At 27.5% G+C, this 20,908-nt stretch overlaps 2 protein-coding genes across 4 annotated transcripts; both read right to left on the bottom strand.

Annotated features, from left to right (window-relative positions):
* Positions 1–6,931: 6,931 nt before the first annotated feature.
* LOC113559824 (heparan sulfate 2-O-sulfotransferase 1) lies at positions 6,932–10,571 on the bottom strand. 3 transcript variants are annotated; one of them, XM_026965589.1, is made up of 8 exons: positions 10,406–10,571; positions 10,185–10,329; positions 9,724–10,049; positions 8,868–9,067; positions 8,710–8,789; positions 8,394–8,630; positions 7,530–7,690; positions 6,932–7,424 (listed from the first exon to the last, which is right to left on the bottom strand). In XM_026965589.1, the coding sequence occupies exons 3-8, from the start codon at positions 9,905–9,907 to the stop codon at positions 7,132–7,134; spliced, it is 1,155 nt and encodes a 384-aa protein (XP_026821390.1). In that variant the 5' UTR covers positions 9,908–10,049; positions 10,185–10,329; positions 10,406–10,571; the 3' UTR covers positions 6,932–7,131. The 3 variants fall into 3 exon arrangements, with proteins under 3 accessions (XP_026821390.1, XP_026821391.1, XP_026821389.1); XM_026965590.1 differs by having other exon boundaries at positions 10,476–10,570; XM_026965588.1 differs by having other exon boundaries at positions 10,185–10,571.
* A 3,071-nt stretch (positions 10,572–13,642) lies between these two features.
* On the bottom strand, positions 13,643–19,084 carry LOC113559727 (sugar transporter SWEET1-like). Its single transcript, XM_026965469.1, has 6 exons — positions 18,413–19,084; positions 18,145–18,222; positions 17,861–17,984; positions 16,783–17,052; positions 14,770–14,889; positions 13,643–14,524 (listed from the first exon to the last, which is right to left on the bottom strand). The coding sequence occupies exons 1-6, from the start codon at positions 18,487–18,489 to the stop codon at positions 14,381–14,383; spliced, it is 813 nt and encodes a 270-aa protein (XP_026821270.1). The 5' UTR covers positions 18,490–19,084; the 3' UTR covers positions 13,643–14,380.
* Between the last annotated feature and the right edge of the window lie 1,824 nt (positions 19,085–20,908).

Raw genomic sequence — 20,908 nt, forward strand, 5'->3', positions numbered from 1 at the left:
CACACACTGCACAACGCATTTGATCATCGGGTTCTAGAAAAAAGCAAATAAAACGCAATCGTGGAACGTCGTAAGACACGCAAACGTCGCCGGCCGATAACGTTCAATGCGTACCTATCGAACAGAAATATGTAACAGGAACGTATGCCGTTTTCGTGAACGCCGTCGGCCGAGTGGTTGTTAATAATAACGTACCGTCGTCTGTCACTTGCGCAGACACCGATCTGCCGACGACGGTGATGCCGAAACAGAGCCTAGAGGCTCGTGCGACCCTGGTACCGTGAACTCCGTTTCATCGACGTCCTCGACGTCAACAGAATCGACGGCGGACCGGCACGGTTTCGATTCAAGTTCAAGGCGATATCAACAAGGTAACCATGACACGATAGAATGCGCTGTACAAATGGTTTGCGAGAGCGTGTCCTCGCGAGTCCTGTTGGCTGTAAATGTGTGCCATCACGTGCGTGATCCTGTCAAAGTGTCGAAATGTTAACAGAAGCGCCGACTGCACGAACTAAATTAATTGATTTAGTTTTTTTTTTCGTTTATCGAAGTATTATTGATCGACTCGGTCGTTTGATAATATTGTATCGATTAATAATCCGGGAAAATTTCTGAAAATATATATTAATTTAGTTACAAAGTTTACCTACATACTTACATTTATAAATATATTTTAGATTCTGAGCGAAGCTTTGAATAGGCTCTAAATATACTTAAATATACTTTAATAAGCCTCGTTATTAATTTTAGGATCCCAACTTTTAATTCTCGCAGTATCTTCCCTTTTTTACATTCTTTTTTGTTCAGTGAATTATTTGCGAAACAGTCCTATACCACGCGTGTGAGATTAGCCAACGAGGATCCATCGTTTCTATTAGGTAACTAAACCAGCTATTTATGTAATGTTCGCATGTTTTGTATTGTATACTGTTACGTTTTAAGATTAATATCAACATTTGTATTGGGCCTGTCCCATTTCACGTCAATAAATAAATAAATAGTTTAAATATTGATTTTACAGCGATGTGTTTTTTTGTGTATGATGTATACGGTATACACGGCTTATAGTATTTATACTTGTTTATAGTAGAAACAATGCTTTGATTTTAAACTTCAATATCTTTTCTGTTAGGAAAAGTTGGTAATTAGCACCTTTGGAGAGTATATGTTAGTACTTGTATTTTTATAAATAGAAAAAAAATGGAAAAACGGCAATTTTCACAAAAAACCTGTAGTTTTTAATAAAACATTTAAATTTTTATACTGCCATTTTGTAAATATAATGGCGATATTTTCAAAATATTTTGACTTTTTTAAATTTTAAATTTTATATTTTTTTCTTCAATAAATGACAATAAAAAACTTGGACATCATTTAATAAGAATAATACGAAAAATACGAAGAATATATTTTTATGTGAAGTTTTGAAACTTTTAAATATACAGAGTGATTCTTTTATCATAAAACACTCATTATTTCAAAAACTATTCATGTCTTGAAAATATTTTTTTACATAGTTTCAAGTTGTTAGAAAACAACGTTTTTATTAAAAAATTATATTTTTAAATATTTTTTATCCTTATATTATATTAAGTTTTTTACTCTTTTGAATGACACTTAGAGTTTTAATTTCATATTCCAAAGCAAAATAATTTGCTGAGTATTTTGATACATAAAAATCCAATTTAGAACGAGAAGTTTATGAGATAAAGTATTTAAAGTTTTGTTGCGCGGAGTGGAGTGGTACGGAGTTACCCCGCAAAATGTTTGTTCATTACTCCACTTGTCTAAACTTTAAATAAGTATTAATTAAATAGATTTTTTTTTTTTTTGATTAAATGTTTTTGCTCAAATTTAAGTTTTTTGAATGCTTATTTGAGTGCTTATAATGATATTTTAAAGCGCTTATTTTAATGACTTTAAGTGCTATAAGTTTCGAGCCCTGATTATAGCAAATTAAAATCTATGCTTGCGAGTAAAGATACGGTTTCCCTGCAGCGTCTGACGCCGAGACCCTAGATTATGTATTTTGTGTATGACTGGTTTCGCCACTCGCGTTTGACGCGGCGTCCGGCGTCAGTATCCGGTCCGTACTAATGTTGCGTCAAAACGCCCGGTGTCAACGTCTATTACAAATTTACCAATTAATTTTAATTTACATAACATCATTAATTATTTCTGAACTTATAAGTACATATTTTCTAATGTATAATAAGGAACTACTAATATACCTCCTAATATAGTAATATATTATATTTTTAAGTTATAAAATAAAAAATTCTTAAAATGTTCCTTAATAATTAATAATACATATAATTAATAATTATATGTGTCTTATTAAATTCTACTCGGTATTAATTAGTTTATTATAGAATACCTACTGTTGTTTAGTAATATTATATTTTTTATTTTTCATATCATATATTAATATATTAAATATATAAGAGTCCCATATTAGTTATTATACATAAAAAAATATAAATATTCACAGAAATAATTAATAATGTAATGTAAATTGAAACGAATTAGTAAATTATTATTATTATTATTTATCTGATTATTCTTCTTGAATTGGTCTTGATTATAATAAAATAGTATTTTAATTTAGTAATTTCCTTAGATAATAATAATAAATTTAAAATTTATAATTAAATTTAGATATTTTATCATTGTATTGTAAATAAAATAGTTTTGAAGTAACTAAAAATAAAATAAATAAATTTTAACATATTAAAAAAAAAAATTAAATTTTTGGACTATTTTACAATTACTTGGATCAGTTTCCATATTTTGAACAAAAATACGGCACTGCAACAACAGATGGCTTTCTAATAATATTTTTAAAAAATTTTCATAAATACTTTTCTATAGACTATAGTAAAGTAGATTATGAACTATACTCCGTTATCCTCTTTTCGGCAAATTTTTTTTTGTAGATTTTGCAAAATAAAAAATCTAAAACTCACAAATTATGCAAGGAAGATAGTGTATTACTTCGTAACCATACAAATAATTTATAAAACACAGATATTAGATAGAAATAATAATAAAGAAACAGGAATTTATAAAAATTCTTTATTAAGATACTCGCTACTGCCGTCAATTTGAGCTCAAAATACGTAAAGTTTTAACAAAATTCAAGTTAGTTTAAGATAATCGATTTTGATTCTGAAAAAAATTCTGAACTCAGTAGAAAATTGTCTATAGATCGTACTGAATACTTTGTAAAAATTAAATCTTATTTCTAATGAAGTGGTAGTAAAAACCTAAGAAAATATGAATTTTTTCAGAATTGAGATCGGGCAACGTTAATTAACTTTAATTTTGTCAAATCGATAAGTAAGTTGTCGCAAAATTCGTATAGTGCATTTTTATTGTTCTCGAGTGACATGTGCATGCGCGTACTCTAGCCGGTAGCAGCATCACATTTCACTTACACAGCTACACTAATAATCATTTATAATTAACACATAGATCTCGGGCCCCTATGACGAGATTATGAATTGTCTAAATTTGTCCCTTAAATAATAACCGTAGCGAGGCCCCTTAAGCCACTCAGACTATAATACTGTATTATATTATTTCAGAACACATTGAAACTTAAACACCACCTTTTAATTCATCAGCCAATAATAATTTTAAGCACTGATCCTCCTAGGTATTTTTGGTGCTTTAGATATGAAGCTAAACAGCTAAAAGAAATGATATATACGCATATGCAATAATTTTTAGAAAAAATATTTCCCTAACACTGGTCAAAAAATTTCAGTGTACATTTATAAACAATATATTCTTAAATTCCTTTGGTAAAATTGAGTATGAAGCTAAACCAAAACATAAAATCAATATTCAATAGTAGTATTAATGAATTAATCCAAAGAAATTTAGGTTTATCATTTGATGAATTTAATTGTTATTCCCAAGTTAAATTAAAAGGCACAACTTACAAAGTAGGTTATTTATTAATCAAGTTTATAGATGAACTTTATTTATTTGAAATTTTAGATATTTTGTTAATTAAAAAAAACTGTAGCATTAAATTTATTGTAAGTCAGATTCAAGTACATAGCTACAATTCACATTTAAGAGCATATCAAGTTGATAAAAATTATTTTAATTTAAAAAAATACAGTCCGTATTAGACTACCAATTAATATAAATATAATAAGTAATAGCAATTCAATGATTTGATTAAAAGAATATTATTTATTAATAATATAATTATGTTTATTAATGAATATTAAAAAAAATATGTTATATTCTTATTAGTATTGTATAGTTGTAAAGAGTATGTAACTAATTATTCTTATACTTTTTTTATTTTACAAAATAAATATCTATTGTACAAATTTTAAATTCTTATTTAACACTTTAACTATATTATAGATATTTAATATTGATAGGTAAATTAAATATATAATATGTTATTGAAATTATTCAAAAATGGATTGCAACAGTTATAATTTAATCAAAAATTATTTATTTAACATGGACGATGAACCATTAGCCATTCTAACATCTTTGACTGGTATACAATCAATTGATTATCATAATGTATTTCTTCCCTCATTACACAACTTATTTGATGATTACAACAGTAATACGCCTGCAATCACCAATATCAAGCAATGATGAAAATACTCCATTAAATATTTTTTAACAGAATGGAAATTAGAAACTATGTACTAAATGTGACTAGGCAAGCATAACTTAGAACAATTATTTTGTCAAATTTTACTCAATTTATTTCATTAAGCTAATTATACCCATAGGCTTACAAATTGTATATGAAATATTTAAAATAATTACTTATATAAAATCATAAAAATTAACAATTTTATATTTTCTTTTTTATACTGAAACTATAATATTGTGATTAAATATTTGTTTAGTTAATGTTTTGATCAACATAACAATTTTGTTTTCAGATAAACAAATAGATATTGAAGCATTACAATATATTAAAGATGGCCACATAGCCATTGATAGCATATTGATTATTTTTTTAATATATAAAGTGATAGTATGAAAAATAAATTTAGATTTTATTAGAGAGAAATAATATGGCCGGGGATAGGGGGCTCTCTGAATCCATTCCTATAGCCATACTACTTAAAAACTTTCCTCTTGGAATTCATATTAAATTTGAGCATTATGTTGAACAGTATCAAACAAGTTTAAATAAAAGTGACGAGCCAAGTTTAAATGCTAATATAAATACAAAAAAATCTAAGACAACTTCAATTTCACCTAAAATGCCAGCAGCAGTTAACAAAATAAATGAATCTTTTCAACTTGTAAAAAATATTATTAAATAATATACGGGGTACTTTAAAACTAGATTATTACAAGACAAATTGGGTCTTGAATGAAAGTTGTTGAAATTTACTAGTCAAAATAATTATTAATAATTTAATAACAAATCATATAAACATGACAATAAAACTTGCTAACTATATAGCTGATGTTACTGTCAAAGCTTTGAATGTATAAGCATTGAATTTCACTCACATTAATAATCATTATTTAATATTTACATCTATTTTATAGATCCTGGGTGGCTAAGACAAGATTATAAATTGTTAAATTTTGCTCTTTAAATAATAGCCATAGCAAGGCTATTCTTTAGTACAAAGTCCATTTTAATTTTTACCAATTCTGCTACTCTCGCGTTATGTTATATTTAGGCAGATTATCTCAAAAGTCTATATATATATATATATATATATATATATACATAAATATTAAAAAAAAATGGTTCTGTTTAAGCAAGAATAAGCCAAACCATGGACATATTTGACAACCAATCAATTTAGACTTAAGAAAAAAAACATGCAAATGCATAGAAATCCTAGCCATGAGTATCATGATTTTGAGGCCCGATAAATAAAACATAAAATGTAATGAAAATATCAACACTACTACTAAAGAGTATATGGTTAAACACAAATAATTTTTTTTTTTTATATTATCCTATATTATACTAAAATACTATTAAAATAAAACAAGCTAACAATAGAATCCTAAAATGATAAAATGTGATTATTGGTTGTTTCAAACTAATAATTCTTACTATTATAAAATTAATGTGTATACATCCATAAACTTGATTTTTTTATTTTGCTTTTGAAATATTTTAAATCAAATTAATACAAGTATACAGCAGCTGACTTAGTTCATAGATATTTTTCAATAATTATAAAAAAGGATTTTCTAACATTGACACACCAAAATTGCCAAATGTAAACCGCCATTTTGTACATAAATGTTTAATGGCCATTTCTATGGACTAAACAAATGAAACATGGAACACATTTTTATAAAATAACACAGGTTATTAATTAGCCAATCTAATTTACAATCTATATTAATTCGATGCATAAAGTAATATCTTATCATTATCACATCATAAGATATCTAATTTTGTCGTTATTAAACTGCTATATTGGATCTCATCGAAAAATATAATATTGTATATTTTCAATTTATTGAACTTATTACTATAATAATATCTTAAATTTTATTGTTTCGCTGTCATTGATTGAAGGAATTTAACTTAATTCATTAAAATAAGATTTGTTTTTTTACATACAAAAAATAGTAATTTAAACATTATATAATATTTTACTCTTTTTTTTATTATTTTTAAAATAATTTGAAAGTAAAAGAAAAAAATCAACATTGAAGTCTTACAACTAAATTCCCATTTGTATTTCTTATCAATAATATTGAGTATAAATAATAAAAAGTATAAACAAATAATAAATATTATAAATTCAGTCAATATTGATTGTTCTACAACTATTAATCTCTACAAGTATAAAAATAACAGTTTTGACTATACTACTTGTCAAATAAATTTTATAAACAAAAAAAAAGAAAAAATACAAATGTTTAACAGATAACATTTAAAACAAATTAATCATTATAAATAATAACTTTTGGCGTTAATAAAAATATAGAATACATATAGTTTCATACACTATACAAGACGGATTTTAGATATATACACATAATATTTTAAATATACTAAAAATAGTAAGTAGTACTTTATTTTCAATAAGGTTACTACTTTGTATGGTCATTAAATTTATAAAAGCTCAAAAATTAAAAAAATAATTAAATTCATTATACATGGACAGTGTTTTTTTTCTTTTTCTGTTGTGGTGGTTTTGGATATATTTTTTCATATCGAAAACTAGGTGGAGGTAAATTACTAGTTTTTAAATGTTTTTTTATAGTACCAGTAAGTCCTGATGAGACGTTTGGAAACTGTTTAGCATATGCAAAAGCAAACTCTCTAGTAACAAATGCATATAGCTCATTTTCCATTTGCCAAACTGTAGATTCATGAAATTTTTGTATAGTCTTCCGAGAGACAGGATATTTTTTGGCAGTCTTTCTTAGATGTGACTTAGAGCCTAAAATTATAATATTATAATATAGTAATCAAAACTATACTCAAAACTAAAATTCAATAACATATCACAGCCCAAGTAAATAAAATATAGACAATGTATACATACTGTGTTTAAAATGTTCAGATGCATTACGAAACATCCCACCAGGAATCACAAGTTCAAGCATCTGTAGATATTCTTCCATTTGTTCAGTGATTCCAACTAAAGTATATTTTTCAAGAACATTGCGTTTGGCCTGTTGCAATGCCCATTCACTTCCTGGAATCCTATGAAATAATATTTTTTATAACACACACTATATTTAAAACATATTGGGTACAATTAATGTACATTTTTGTTTGAAAAACTTGTAAAACAACTAAAATTATATTACTCATTAGTCATTAATAGGGTCTGGAAGTTCATGCACTAAAAACTATCAAAATATGCACTTAAAATCATTAAAATATGTGGTATTTTGTTTTTATTTTTACATTAAGTTTTATTTGTTTCTGGTAAAAATAATATTTAAAAGACGGGGGAAAATATGCATAATTTTAATATGATATATGTTATATTTACTATAAGAATTACAATTTTCAACTAGAGATTTTGAATATTTTGATAGGTTTTCAAATACAAATGAACAACAATTATCAGACCAACCAAGCAACGACCTTTAATTTTAATCAGGTTTTTTATTTTATATTGGCAATGTTTTTATGAGGACTTATTTTTCAACAAATAAATTTTGAAATATACTCAAAGTCCCACATTATTATGAAATATTAATAAAAAAAACCTCAAAATATGCGAAAATATGTACATTAAAATTTCATTTTTGAACCCGTTAGATTGTGATTCAAATTTTTATCTCATTCAACAACTTTTTGATGAACTCAGTAAAAACATGCAAATTTACGAGTTTCCAGGCCCTAGTCATTAATAATGCATCATCAGTTGTAATAATAAAAATAATAATATACAAACCAGCAGTCAGCTGATTGACCACATAAGAAAGGAATTTGCAACCACAAAAGATTTGCTTGACAATCAGACCCTCCTCGCTCAACGCATTCATCAAATGTTGTCGATGAATCCATATGCTTCTTGCGCACTAAATGTGGTCTATAATCATCACCATACCGTAAGAAATAATAGTATGAAACCAACCTGTCCAAAGGTTTGCGTAATAATTGAACATAATATGGTTTTTTGTACCCATATCTTAAAAAAAATCAAAAAGTTTAATTTAAATATAGTATTTATATGTAAGGTAATAGAGTTAAAGTTAATTAAAAATTACTTTTCAAAATCAATGTATGCAAAATGGCCATGATAAAATGCAGGCCGTGTCCAACGTGTGGTATTGTCAATAAATCGGAACTGAAAGAAATATTGAACATTAATTTTAATTAACTTATTGATTAAATATAAGTTTGAAATGGATTTGACAATCAGTACCTGATCGTAAATGGAAAGCAAATGTGAATTGCCCGTAACATTGACATGAAGGACCCGAAATGCATTATGGGAATGCAGATCATAGGCCACATTGACAAAACTTGTGGATCCAGTCTTGGGTACTCGATTGTAGATTACCAGAGGCTTTTGTTCTTCTAACATCACGACAGAGTTTTGGTGGTACTGTGAGGCAGATGAACCTGTGATACACAAATCAAATAAGTTTAATATGGATGTGACAAATCATACTAATGCTAAAACAAAATACATATGTTATGCAAACAATTTATAAGTAACAATTTTATTCTAAAGAGGATGTCAGCACAATATTTGATCTCTCGAACCCGCGTACAATAAAGATAACAAGCATTAATGTAAAATAATTCTTGAGTAATGTTAGAGTAGAATTATCTATTATAAATATTAATGAGGATAATATTTTTGAGAGTTTAACGTGTTGCTTTAATATTTTGTTATTATTTAACTTTGTATTCGACTAAGAATAAAAAATTTTTTGGTAAATTTTTATGCGCAGAATTCAGAAAAAAATTGGTATGTTATATACCCTCAAAAATATTATTTTCCATAATATTGCATGAATGCATTTCTTTCTATGCTGTGCAAGGGCACAAAACAAATAGTGAGCTGAAATCCTCTACATTTTCTGTGCAAGTCAACTACTTTTGACATCATATATCATGGAATTCTCTGTGGAGAATTATGATAGACTGAATATGCGATGGTACATTACACAATTGCTGGCATACCAATCTATTTTTTCATGAGCACTTATAGCCATTAGCTATTACATTGTAATACGTATACAATATACTGGTATAAATTTGTGTACACTTACCAAAACGCTGATGATTACTATCGCCATTTACCAATTTAGCTACAGCCGCTTGAATCTGAAAATTCTGTTCACGCAACAAAGCGTGGTATGCAATCATAGCGCCCAATACTACTAACATGCCAAGTATCACGAGTACAATCAGGTACACATGTACCATTTTCTGATGTCTGACCCTGAAAAACATTGTGGTGAAAGAGTGAATGGTTCAAATTCTTGTTGCCGTCTTTGTAGTCTTAACAGTAGTGGAGTGTTGTCATTGTTAACTTTGCAGTATGGACATAGTCATCCATCTTCATCACTTCAATCGATCAACTTCCGAAGAACAACTATAAACATAGCATTAAAATATTAAGAGATACTCACCGCTGAAAAGTAAGTACACAAATATTTAAAAATGTGTAAATAGCGGTATTCATAAAAAGAAAGTAAAAATATGTATAAAAAAATTAAATAATACACACGTTTGCCATTTGTCGAAGTATCAGCTATGTCCAACAACAACAACAACGAAAGCGCGATCGTCATACGTAAAAATACTATTGCACACTGTAGAGTTGTTATGATATAAGTAGTTTCAGTCTTGGTCCCGTTTGTCATAAATCGTTTCTACTCGAAAACGGGATAATAGTTATAAATCGCGTAGTCGAGCGAAAAAAATCTTTTACTTAACGATAATACATACTGGCCGTATTGACAATAATGATTAATGTATTATCGTGTATATACTGTGAGTATTTAACTCGTGGACATACCCAATATAAAGATGTTTAAATGTCTGCGATTTGAGTATTTAATGTCGAAATGTTAAAATGAATAGGTAGAGTTATTGTTTGTAACGACAACGGTGATACGACGTCGGCGGCAGTGATAACGTCGAACGCGGTGGAACGTTACCAGAGATAACGAAAAAATGAATGGGCTTTGCCCAATGGCCAATATACCTATAGACGATAATATTATAATAGATTTATTTATCATATTTATTATCTACAAGTGTGATTGTTATCGTTATTCATCAAACCACTGAGTAACTGCAGCTAGTTTTTTAGTGGTGGGCGATTCTGGACGTATGAATATCGAATGACAATATTACTTATTGATTATTACGAATCGACGGGATGACATCTACACCGGCGACCGGCCAAACACCGATCCGTTCGTCCGATTATTTATGCGATTTCGTATTATTATGTTTCATCAATCGTAGTGATCGGCAATTGGTAGTCAATCGGTATGAGCTCAACTGTAATTCCCCCCGAGTCTATGTGCACACTGTTCATTACAGCACAACTCTTTTTCTGTAAGAAAATCTTAAATCAATATTCATGCTATTGTCGTTTCACATCAAACATTATTCTTAAGAGGATGTTGCACTCGAGACCCGACTGTGTTATTGTGTTGTCTCCGTCTTACACACGTACAACATAGTACCCTATATTTTCGTTCACCAGTTTCAATACTGTGCTTTTAGTTTTGATATTAGTATATTACAGTGATTATCAAACTTTTAGGTAAGAACAATAACTATGTTCATTCGTTGGTTTTTTATGATATTTTAATTTTTTAAATGAATTATTAGCATTTTCAAATATTTATATTTTTCATACTCATAACTCACTCAAAAATTAAAATATCGCAAAAAACCAACGAGAGAACACAGATAATGTTCTTACCAAAAAGTTTAATAGTAGGTCAATTTACTCTAATATCAAAACTAAAAGCACACTATTGAAACTGATTAACAAAAATTTACTATATAATTTGTCTGTAAGACGGAGACAACACATGCGGGTGCGACGTATTGTTAAGTGGCATGATTTTATGAACAATTATAAAGTTAGTTAGTTATTCCATTTCTTATGTTTCATAATATATACCATAATATACTAGAACTAAATAATAGTTTCTTTAATAATAATATTTTATGATTAGAATTTAAGATAAACGTTTTTTTATATTTTTTTTAAATTATAAGTTTATGATCACAACATTTTATCCTAAATAAAATAAAAGTACAATAAGGCAAAATTTAATAAAATATATATAAGTACACGGATTTGAGATAAAACCTATGCTATATGTGAATGCATTTTATTATTTTACTAGTTTTACTAAGATATATTTACAAAATATTTTTGATACCTTATTTGGACCTAATTGTATTTAAAAGTGGTAACTTTTGGACTTTTTCTGAATTTTTTTTCATACGTTATACTTATTTTGTTATAGGTAATACATATATACATTATGTCATTACTTATATATTTTAAAATACGTTATATAGGTGTTTAAGTAGCAATAGTATTAATTAATTAATGTTTGAACTTTGAAGATAAAAGAAATTAGTATTGAGAACCCTTGGCTCTCTTTAGATTAGTAAGCATATTTAATACATAAGTAGTAGTGGAATAATCAATATATCTTTTATGATGCTTAGACTGGGTGTTGCTTTGTAAGTAGTTAATAACCATGGTATAAACAATGATTTATCAACGCCGTGTAAACCTTCTTTAATTAATATGGCTTAATATTCTTTTAAACATTTATTATAAACGTTAAATAAGGTAAATAAACTCTATAACATGCTCTATATCTACAGCATTAGGCAAACAATTATAACACTATGTATCTATTACAAATTATCATAAAGCTTTTAACCACAGCAGTGGTCTATCAAAATATAGTTTAAGGGACAATATATTCTGTGAATTACAAAAAAAGTCCATAAGTATAAATTGCTATATACCTTAATCAATAGATGTGACATAGAAAGTAAAAGCTTTTTTCGTGCATTTGTATACATAACCAGGTTTATCTTATTATATAAGTATATCAGTACATATTATTAACAATGTTAATAATTTATTAATTAAATGTTAAAATAATTGAAATAACCAATATAGTATATCATTTATATGATTGTATATTTTATATTTTAAGGCCATACTTTGATGTTTAGGAGCATATTTTGACAGTCAATTGAAAATCACGTACTAAGTAGGTCCTACTTTGGTAAATATTTTTAGTGGCCCAAAAAAAGTTTTTTTTAATTCAATTAAGTTTATCATTAAGTCAATCGAAATTCGAGACCAAGTCTTTATTGATCAATAAATAATTAAGATTACTTCAAACTGTTAAGAGTGCAACATAATCTTATCCAACTTTTTGTTACAAGTATTATAAGATGATTATAAGATTCAATGATTTATCGGGGAAACAGGTGCATATTCAGCTCCTCCTCTTCACCCATAGTAATAATAAATAATATAATCTATATTTTTCTGCTCGCCATTAACAACTAATTAACTTAAAAAACTTTAAAGTTGTGACACACATACTATAGAAATATAAAATTAATAATTTTTGTGAAAGTAATTCATTACTTTTTTAAACGAGTCTTATGAATTGGGTCAAATAAACAGTAGTAGAGAGAATACACAAACAATATGGATAATACAGATTTTTTTGAATGGCACTCTTTTGTTTCTGTTTACATAAAAATTTATAATAATTAATAATATTTAGTTTATAAGTAACAAACATTTAAATGTAACTTCTATTGTTTTCATACTGACTACAAGTTGATAATTTCACTGACGGTATTCAATAATACGCATTATAATTTGTTATTTAATGTTTAAATTTTATAGTAAAATATGAAGAATTTTCTAAATTTAATATATTTTTGAATTGCAAAATATTTGGGTTATACCAACTCATATTTTAATGACTTTTATTTAAATATTAGTGCCTTACAATAATTCAAACCTTACTTCCTCAAAATGATTTTATGGATACAAAGTATTCAATTGACATTTTTTTTAATGAAATAATAAATTAATATAAATAAATAATTAATACTTTTATTATCATTAAATAATTAAAAACAAAAAATGTTTTATTATTTTTATTTTAAGTAATTCAATAATAATGATGATATTACAAAATATTATCTTTTGTTGGTTGTTAACATACATGGTTTTATATTAATTTTAAAGTACAAGGTACATAAAAATATGTGATAACATATTTAAAATAGAAAATAAAAATTGTACATTATAAATAACTATACTATTACACTATTAATAATTTAGTTTTTAATACTTATTGTCTTAAATTAAATACATTGTATATTTATGTATTTTATAAATTGCTTTCCCGTCAAATAGGATATCAGTGATTACAATGGTATGGTTTCTTATTTTGTCCTAATTAAAAACTAGAAGGAACATTAGTAGTATTTAATAATTAATAATACACAATTATTGAGGAAAATGTTAACTACTGTTATACATTTTTGTAGGAAATAATTTATAAAATACAATACTGACAAAAACATAATCAACAGTCATCAATAAACCACATAAATTTAGTAACAACAACACAATTTATCAATTATGCTACTACTAATGGTGTAGAACTACACAAAAACTAAATATAATTAAAGTTAAATTATAATATAAATATCACAAGTGTAACACTTAGAATATATGTTTAATAATAATAACATTATAACAATACTTAGAATTTTTTCTTATAGTTTTAAATTTTAGTGTTTTGTACTTCTCTGATAAAATGATGCCACCGTGAAGACTGCAACAACATTAGCTACCCAAAAGACTTATAGATTTTGGTAAATTAATAATAAAATTTACATTCATGCATCCATTAATTTAATATATGGATATGGATGGTGATGGTTATGGAGTTCGGTGGTCAATGGTACGGTAGACCTTCTAGGATAGATAACAAATAGAGCTAGTTGTATGATAGAAAGCATACATCCAACTGCATTTGGATACTAAAACAAAAACGAATTCATCAATTATAACTATGTACAACATTAAATGAAACATATTGATACAAGAATTATAAAATAGGTTCACCATTATCACTATTACTATATAGTTTTTTAACAGTAATATTTATTTAATAAGAATAAAATGTTATTATTAATATGCTTAACTCAAAATACAACTATATAATATATATATACGATAGTCTGAAATATTATTTGAAAGACCTCATTACATAATTGTAAATTACCATAATAAACTTGTCACGTAACATTCGGCCATAAACCAACCACTGAGCAGAAACAAGGAATGTCATTACAATCAATGGCAGCGGCATTGACTCTGTATTTTTAGTTCTTATCACATGAATCTACAACAATAGCAAATTTAAAAGATACTCAATATTAAAAGTTTGTGTTTGTGATATTGTTTATAGGATCTATAATATTATTACTTAAAATGTATGTATATATGGCATCCACTTAATCAAATGGTGCATTTCGTGAAAAGTTATCTAGTTCAACTAATTTTTTTCCACTTGGTAAAATATTTTAAAAGGTCTATGACTCCAGCTGGTATCCAAATTTAATTTTACTTACTCTAATAATCATTTACAACTAACACATAGATCTCGGGCTGCTAAGACGAGATTATGAACTGCCTAAATGTTGTCCCTTAAATAATAACCATAGCGAGGCCCCTTAAAAGCTATTTCATTTAATACAAGAACGAATTCAACTTGATTAACTTTAAGTCTAGGTAGTTCAATTATTTAATTATTGATTATTTAAATATTTTATGAACTATTGAAAATTGAGTGACGATAGACAAATCACATATCACGATTATTATATTTATATTATTATTAGGGCTATAAATATTTATTATCCAATAAATATTATAATTATCATTTAATTTTGATAACAAAAAATATCCTCTTATACAATGCAACAATTTTGAGTAATTTGTATGCTTTTATAAATTTAAAAATTAAATTTATTTTTATTAATTTTAAACCATTATGTAAATTGTTTAAGGTCATTTATTGTCATTTTTGTATATTTTTTAATTGTTTTAAGGTCATCAACTTCTAAGCCCTAATTATTATTATTGTTATGACTATAATTGTTATATATAAATTATTATTACTAAATTACAGTAGGTACCTATAATCAACAAAATATTAAATAGAAAAATTATGGCACTCGCATGGACTTATATTTTTGTGTGTTTCCTATTTGTTCTGTGGGTTTTTTTCCGTGGTTATTTTTCAGCTTTACTATTTTATACCATGTAAGGTACAATCAGCAGTGCCAGTTTTGTGTTGTGAATCGACCTATTATCAAACTTGAAAATAAAAATATTATCTGTGTTCTCTTGTTGAATGTTTTGAATTTTTAAGAAAGTTATGAATATATTAAATATTAAAATTTAATATTGCTCATAACTTGCTTAAAAATTAAAATATTATAAAAAGCTAACGAGAGAACACAAATAATTTTCTTACCTTTAAGTTTAATAATAGGTAAATTTATTAATATGATATTTAAATTAACCACAAAACTACAACTGCTGAACTTAAATATTGGTATGTTATGCAAAATAAGATGGAAATAACATATTATACAGGTATAACATCTTTTTAACTGGATATATTTTCATGAAATAAATATTAAAATTTGATGTTGTATAATTTTTTTTTATCAAATGGCTTTATTATAAATATTTTTCCTGAAAGATTTGGAATATGTTATTATTTCAATAATTTTGGTGTAATGAATGATTTTAAAATAACATAATATAGGCTAATATAGGTACTAAGTACTTTATATTTTAAAGTGTAATAATTTATTTTTTTCAAAAAATTACTTGAATTGTGCTGATGACGATTACATTTAATTTTACCTCTGAACGTGTCTATCTCAATTGTATATACTAAATGCATTGTAAACAAAGAATTTTATACACCAGAATAGATACAAATAATTTTTATCAAAAGTATAGGTACAGAAGTAAAATTAGAAACATTAAAAATTAAATGAAAATTACCTATTACATACCTAGCCTACCTTTATTAAATAAATAAATAATAACGTATTCTTCATTTCTTAAAATAATATCCACTTAATGAAATGTTTAAATACACCACCAAGTGGGAAAAAAATGGTTTTATTTTATAAATTGGATAACTTATCACAAAATACACAATTGAATGAAGTGGATGTGACATAAAAGCAATTAAATTATGAGTCATAACACTTACTAAATTGGAAAATGGTGCTGCAAAAAATAACATAGTAGTGAGAGAACATAAAAGTCCAACTCGATCTATGGCATCATTAGTGGTCAAGGAGATGATTGATGTATCTGATATATCTAAAGGCGTTACTACTGCCACCTCCACTGATTGATGCTGATGTAATTCTACAGATGACATCGTTTTTGACTGTTTTTGATTTACATTTGAGTAAGTAATATACACGATCCACGCAATAACAGCAATAGCTGATATAACATAGTGCATCACTCGTTTCTAAATGCACCGAAAGGAAAGATGTATTATATAAATAAATAGTTAATAAGTGAAATATTATAATTTATAACCAATAAGTAAGCCTATTCAAGAATAACAAAAATCATTATCAAAGATTTTGTCAAAAATAAAATTGTCCTAGTATTATCAATTACAATTGTACATTTTGAGTTTATGTGAATTGAAAAAAAAAGATATATTAAAAAAAGTACAATACTGTTCAATGTGTCTGTATATTTTAATTATTTACTTAATTTACAAACATTTAGAAAATTAAAAAAAAAATTAATACAAAGTGTCACTACAAAATTATTTAAATAGATTGTAATGTACAGGGCAGATAATTTCTAGCATATTATGCATATTACATAATTGTTCTATGCAACAATTACACTGTACTAACAGTATAAGAGACTAGCAACAAATTTGTTTCATATTATAATAAATCCATAATTTTATATTCCTTAGTAAAAGAAGATCTTTTTAGTTTTACAGTAATATTTCTATTTTCTTTACACATTTATTTTATAAAGTCCAATTTGTCAGGTCAATTAAGTAGTATATTTAATGTACACTTGTACAAAAACTTATTGTCTGAGTTTTATTTTAGATGCTTCTTAATATATTAAACATTAATAAATTAAACCAAAAGAAAAAAATGTTATTATGTTAATGTATTTTTTAGGACTATAATATAACATATTATGTTACTTATTATTACTATAAAATATGTAATGGTGTAAAACTAGTTGTTAATTAACTATTTCAACTAATTTTATACTAGAAAATTGCTTTATGAAAATCTTACCTTTTTTGACGTGTATCTATAGTATATCCATGTGTATATTGCAAATAGCAAACAGCCAAAAGCATTAACAGACACTAATGTGCTGTTGGCCAATATCATACCATAATAGAGCCACAATGAACACCTAAAATAATTTAGTATAATAATATTATTAGTTTGGCAGCAATTATGATATACTGTTTTATAATAATTATATTATGCAGGAAGCAAGACACTACAATCAACAAATGTATCTATTTGCCACAGTAATAGAGTTGTAAAATTCAAGATATGAAATAACTTACGACAAAAATCCAGTGACAAATGGTACAACAGACTCGTTCGATACTTTGCCCTTCTTCACGAAACTGGCACATATCAAACTGTAACAAAACAACTCTGCGTTAATAATATATATTATAATGGCGAGCAACAACTTGTCGACTGTCGGGCGTAGTCGACAAAAACAACATCTAATGACTTCAGCAAACGACCGGTCATTATAGACACAATAAAATATTATGCACTCATTACTACTCGTACTACTACTATGGTGTGTGATGGGGTACTTACAGCCCGGACAAGAACTGGACACATGTGCACGCCGAAGCGGAGACACGCAGCACATACTCATAGTCATATCCGTACATCGTGGACGAAACGGTCGATACACCGACGGGATTCGGGACGACTTAGGGTCTCGCGTGCCAGTGGACTAGTTTGCGGTTCGGCGGCGATACCGACTGCGGTGTAGGCGTAGAACAGATCGACGACGTCGGACTTTGCCGCCGGATTTTCGAAAGCGGTGAACGCGACGTGCGACGGCGACCAACAGAGTTATTGCAACGGCAACGATACAGACAGCACCACGTCATTACGGCGTACGACGAAGCAGCTTACAACGCGGATCGTACGGCGCGTGCGTCTCGCATCGAAACCAGTTGCCGGAGGCAGTAAAATATATGGCACACGACGCGAATTCCGACAATAATTATTACGGTTTTTCGATGTCACGGCGTTTAGCGCAAGCTGTGCTAATATTGACGATCGAATTCTATTACGTGTGCTGTACTGCTGTCTGCTGTTATGTGTTTGTTTGTTCTAAAAGTCGATGATAACGGCGACCGCCATAACAACCACTGCGGCGATACCGCGTATAATAATATTATGTACGTGCGACGAGAAAGTATAACCACCTACGGGTCATAATAATATTATTATTATTATTATTATTATGCTGCCGAGCGCCGATAATGTAATGTTTCGTTCATCTCGGAACCTTATCATTTTTTGGACAGGTGCTTATCACTTGGCGCGCTGCACACGTCTTGGTGGTATCAGCATCCAGCTAATGGCCCGTAGCCGTTGCACAGGTGGTGATTCGAACCGTACACGATATCGTCGATATCATATTGTTTTTACTATAGTTCTGTGAAATAATCACGATGCAAATGCACAATGGAATATAATAACGATTCGTGATTATTATTATGTATGTCACGCTATTTGCCAGTTAGGTAACTGCCTACAAGCAGTCCGAATCCGGTGCGTGATGGACGGTGATTTAACGATATAACTGTTAACTGCTGTTCTTGGACGTAACCGTTTACTCACTCGAATAAGTCGAAATCGCCGACGACAAAATACGCAAACGCAAAACCGTTCAATTTTGTGTATGAAAACCATCGATATAATTATTTTCATAATTCAGCGATTTATTGAAAGAAGGATCGAAAAATATTTTTTATTTGTGTTTAGAAAGATAATACATTTTAACCTACGAACTTTTAATGTAACCGATAAAATACTACTCAATTTGATCAAGGTCCTATGACCAATTTACACAAAATATAACCATCGACAACGATAACGTACGAGGGTCATGTTTTAAACAATTGTTTTTGTACTAATGCACTCTCTTATAAATAGAATAAACAACAAATTATTTATCATTCATAGGTGTTAAATTTGAATTCAATGATAGTCATATCATTGTGACATTGTGTACGAAAAACGATTTTGAGCGGAGACGGTCAGGTAGCTACACCGGTCATTTATTTCAGAGGTACAAACTTGTCCACGGAAAACAAACAAAACGCAGTGATTAATGTGAGGGGGGACACAGTCCCTCAGCCCCCCACCAATAATAGTGGTTAACAAGCGTCCCTTTTAAGTTTTAACAAATTATTCGTAAGGTACGGCGGAACGCTCCAAAGCTCCAATTATAACCAAACATTAGTCATTATCCAATATAATTCAGAATTCTGTCTTGATTAAATGTTGGTTTTTACTTATTTATTTTTATAAATTGTTACTTTACTTTTATCAAATCTATTTAAAACAAATTATGGACTTTTTAATCGTCCTATCTGTAAAAATAATTGTTGTCTAATGTTTACTTTTTAGTATTAAGTGCTCGTATAGTTGTATTTAGTTATTTAAATAATTTGTTTAAAATAAGTTACGGCCAACAGGTAAATTAAATTTTTATTAAGTCGTATTTATTTAAAATTATTTATATATTATAGCTTTTATGATATAAAATTTAATTTTTATCTGTTTAATAAAACTGAATAATCATAAAAAACTAACATAGTAACATGCAAATATAAATAATGTTCGTACCATCAAATTTTATTATAGGTAGATTCACTTTAATTTTTAAACTAACAAAGCTATCACGTGATCTGCTGTGCGTACATTTGCTATGCTACGTACTTGTACAATGGAGACATCATTATTATGATTCTTTTGAGCTATTTATAGAAATTTGACATTTTTGTCTTTGTTTTTTTTCTATAATTGCTGATAATTTATGTCTTGTCTAGTCAACAACACTTAAAAATTTAATAGGTATATGGTTCCTCATTAGTTTTTATTAATAAAATAAAAAAAAATTAAGCTAAACGTAACATAAATATTTTTTATGAGCTTATTGAGTTAAAATTTGAAAATTATTTTGTTGTTAAAAATGCATAATGTATTTAGCATTCATACCTTAGGGCTTAGGTTTAAAAGTGTAATACAATGTGTTCCTCATATAAGTAACTCATACTGGATCCAAAATGC

Source organism: Rhopalosiphum maidis, chromosome 3 (genome assembly GCF_003676215.2).
Source record: "Rhopalosiphum maidis isolate BTI-1 chromosome 3, ASM367621v3, whole genome shotgun sequence".
In the NCBI taxonomy this organism is placed as follows: Eukaryota; Metazoa; Arthropoda; class Insecta; order Hemiptera; family Aphididae; genus Rhopalosiphum; species Rhopalosiphum maidis.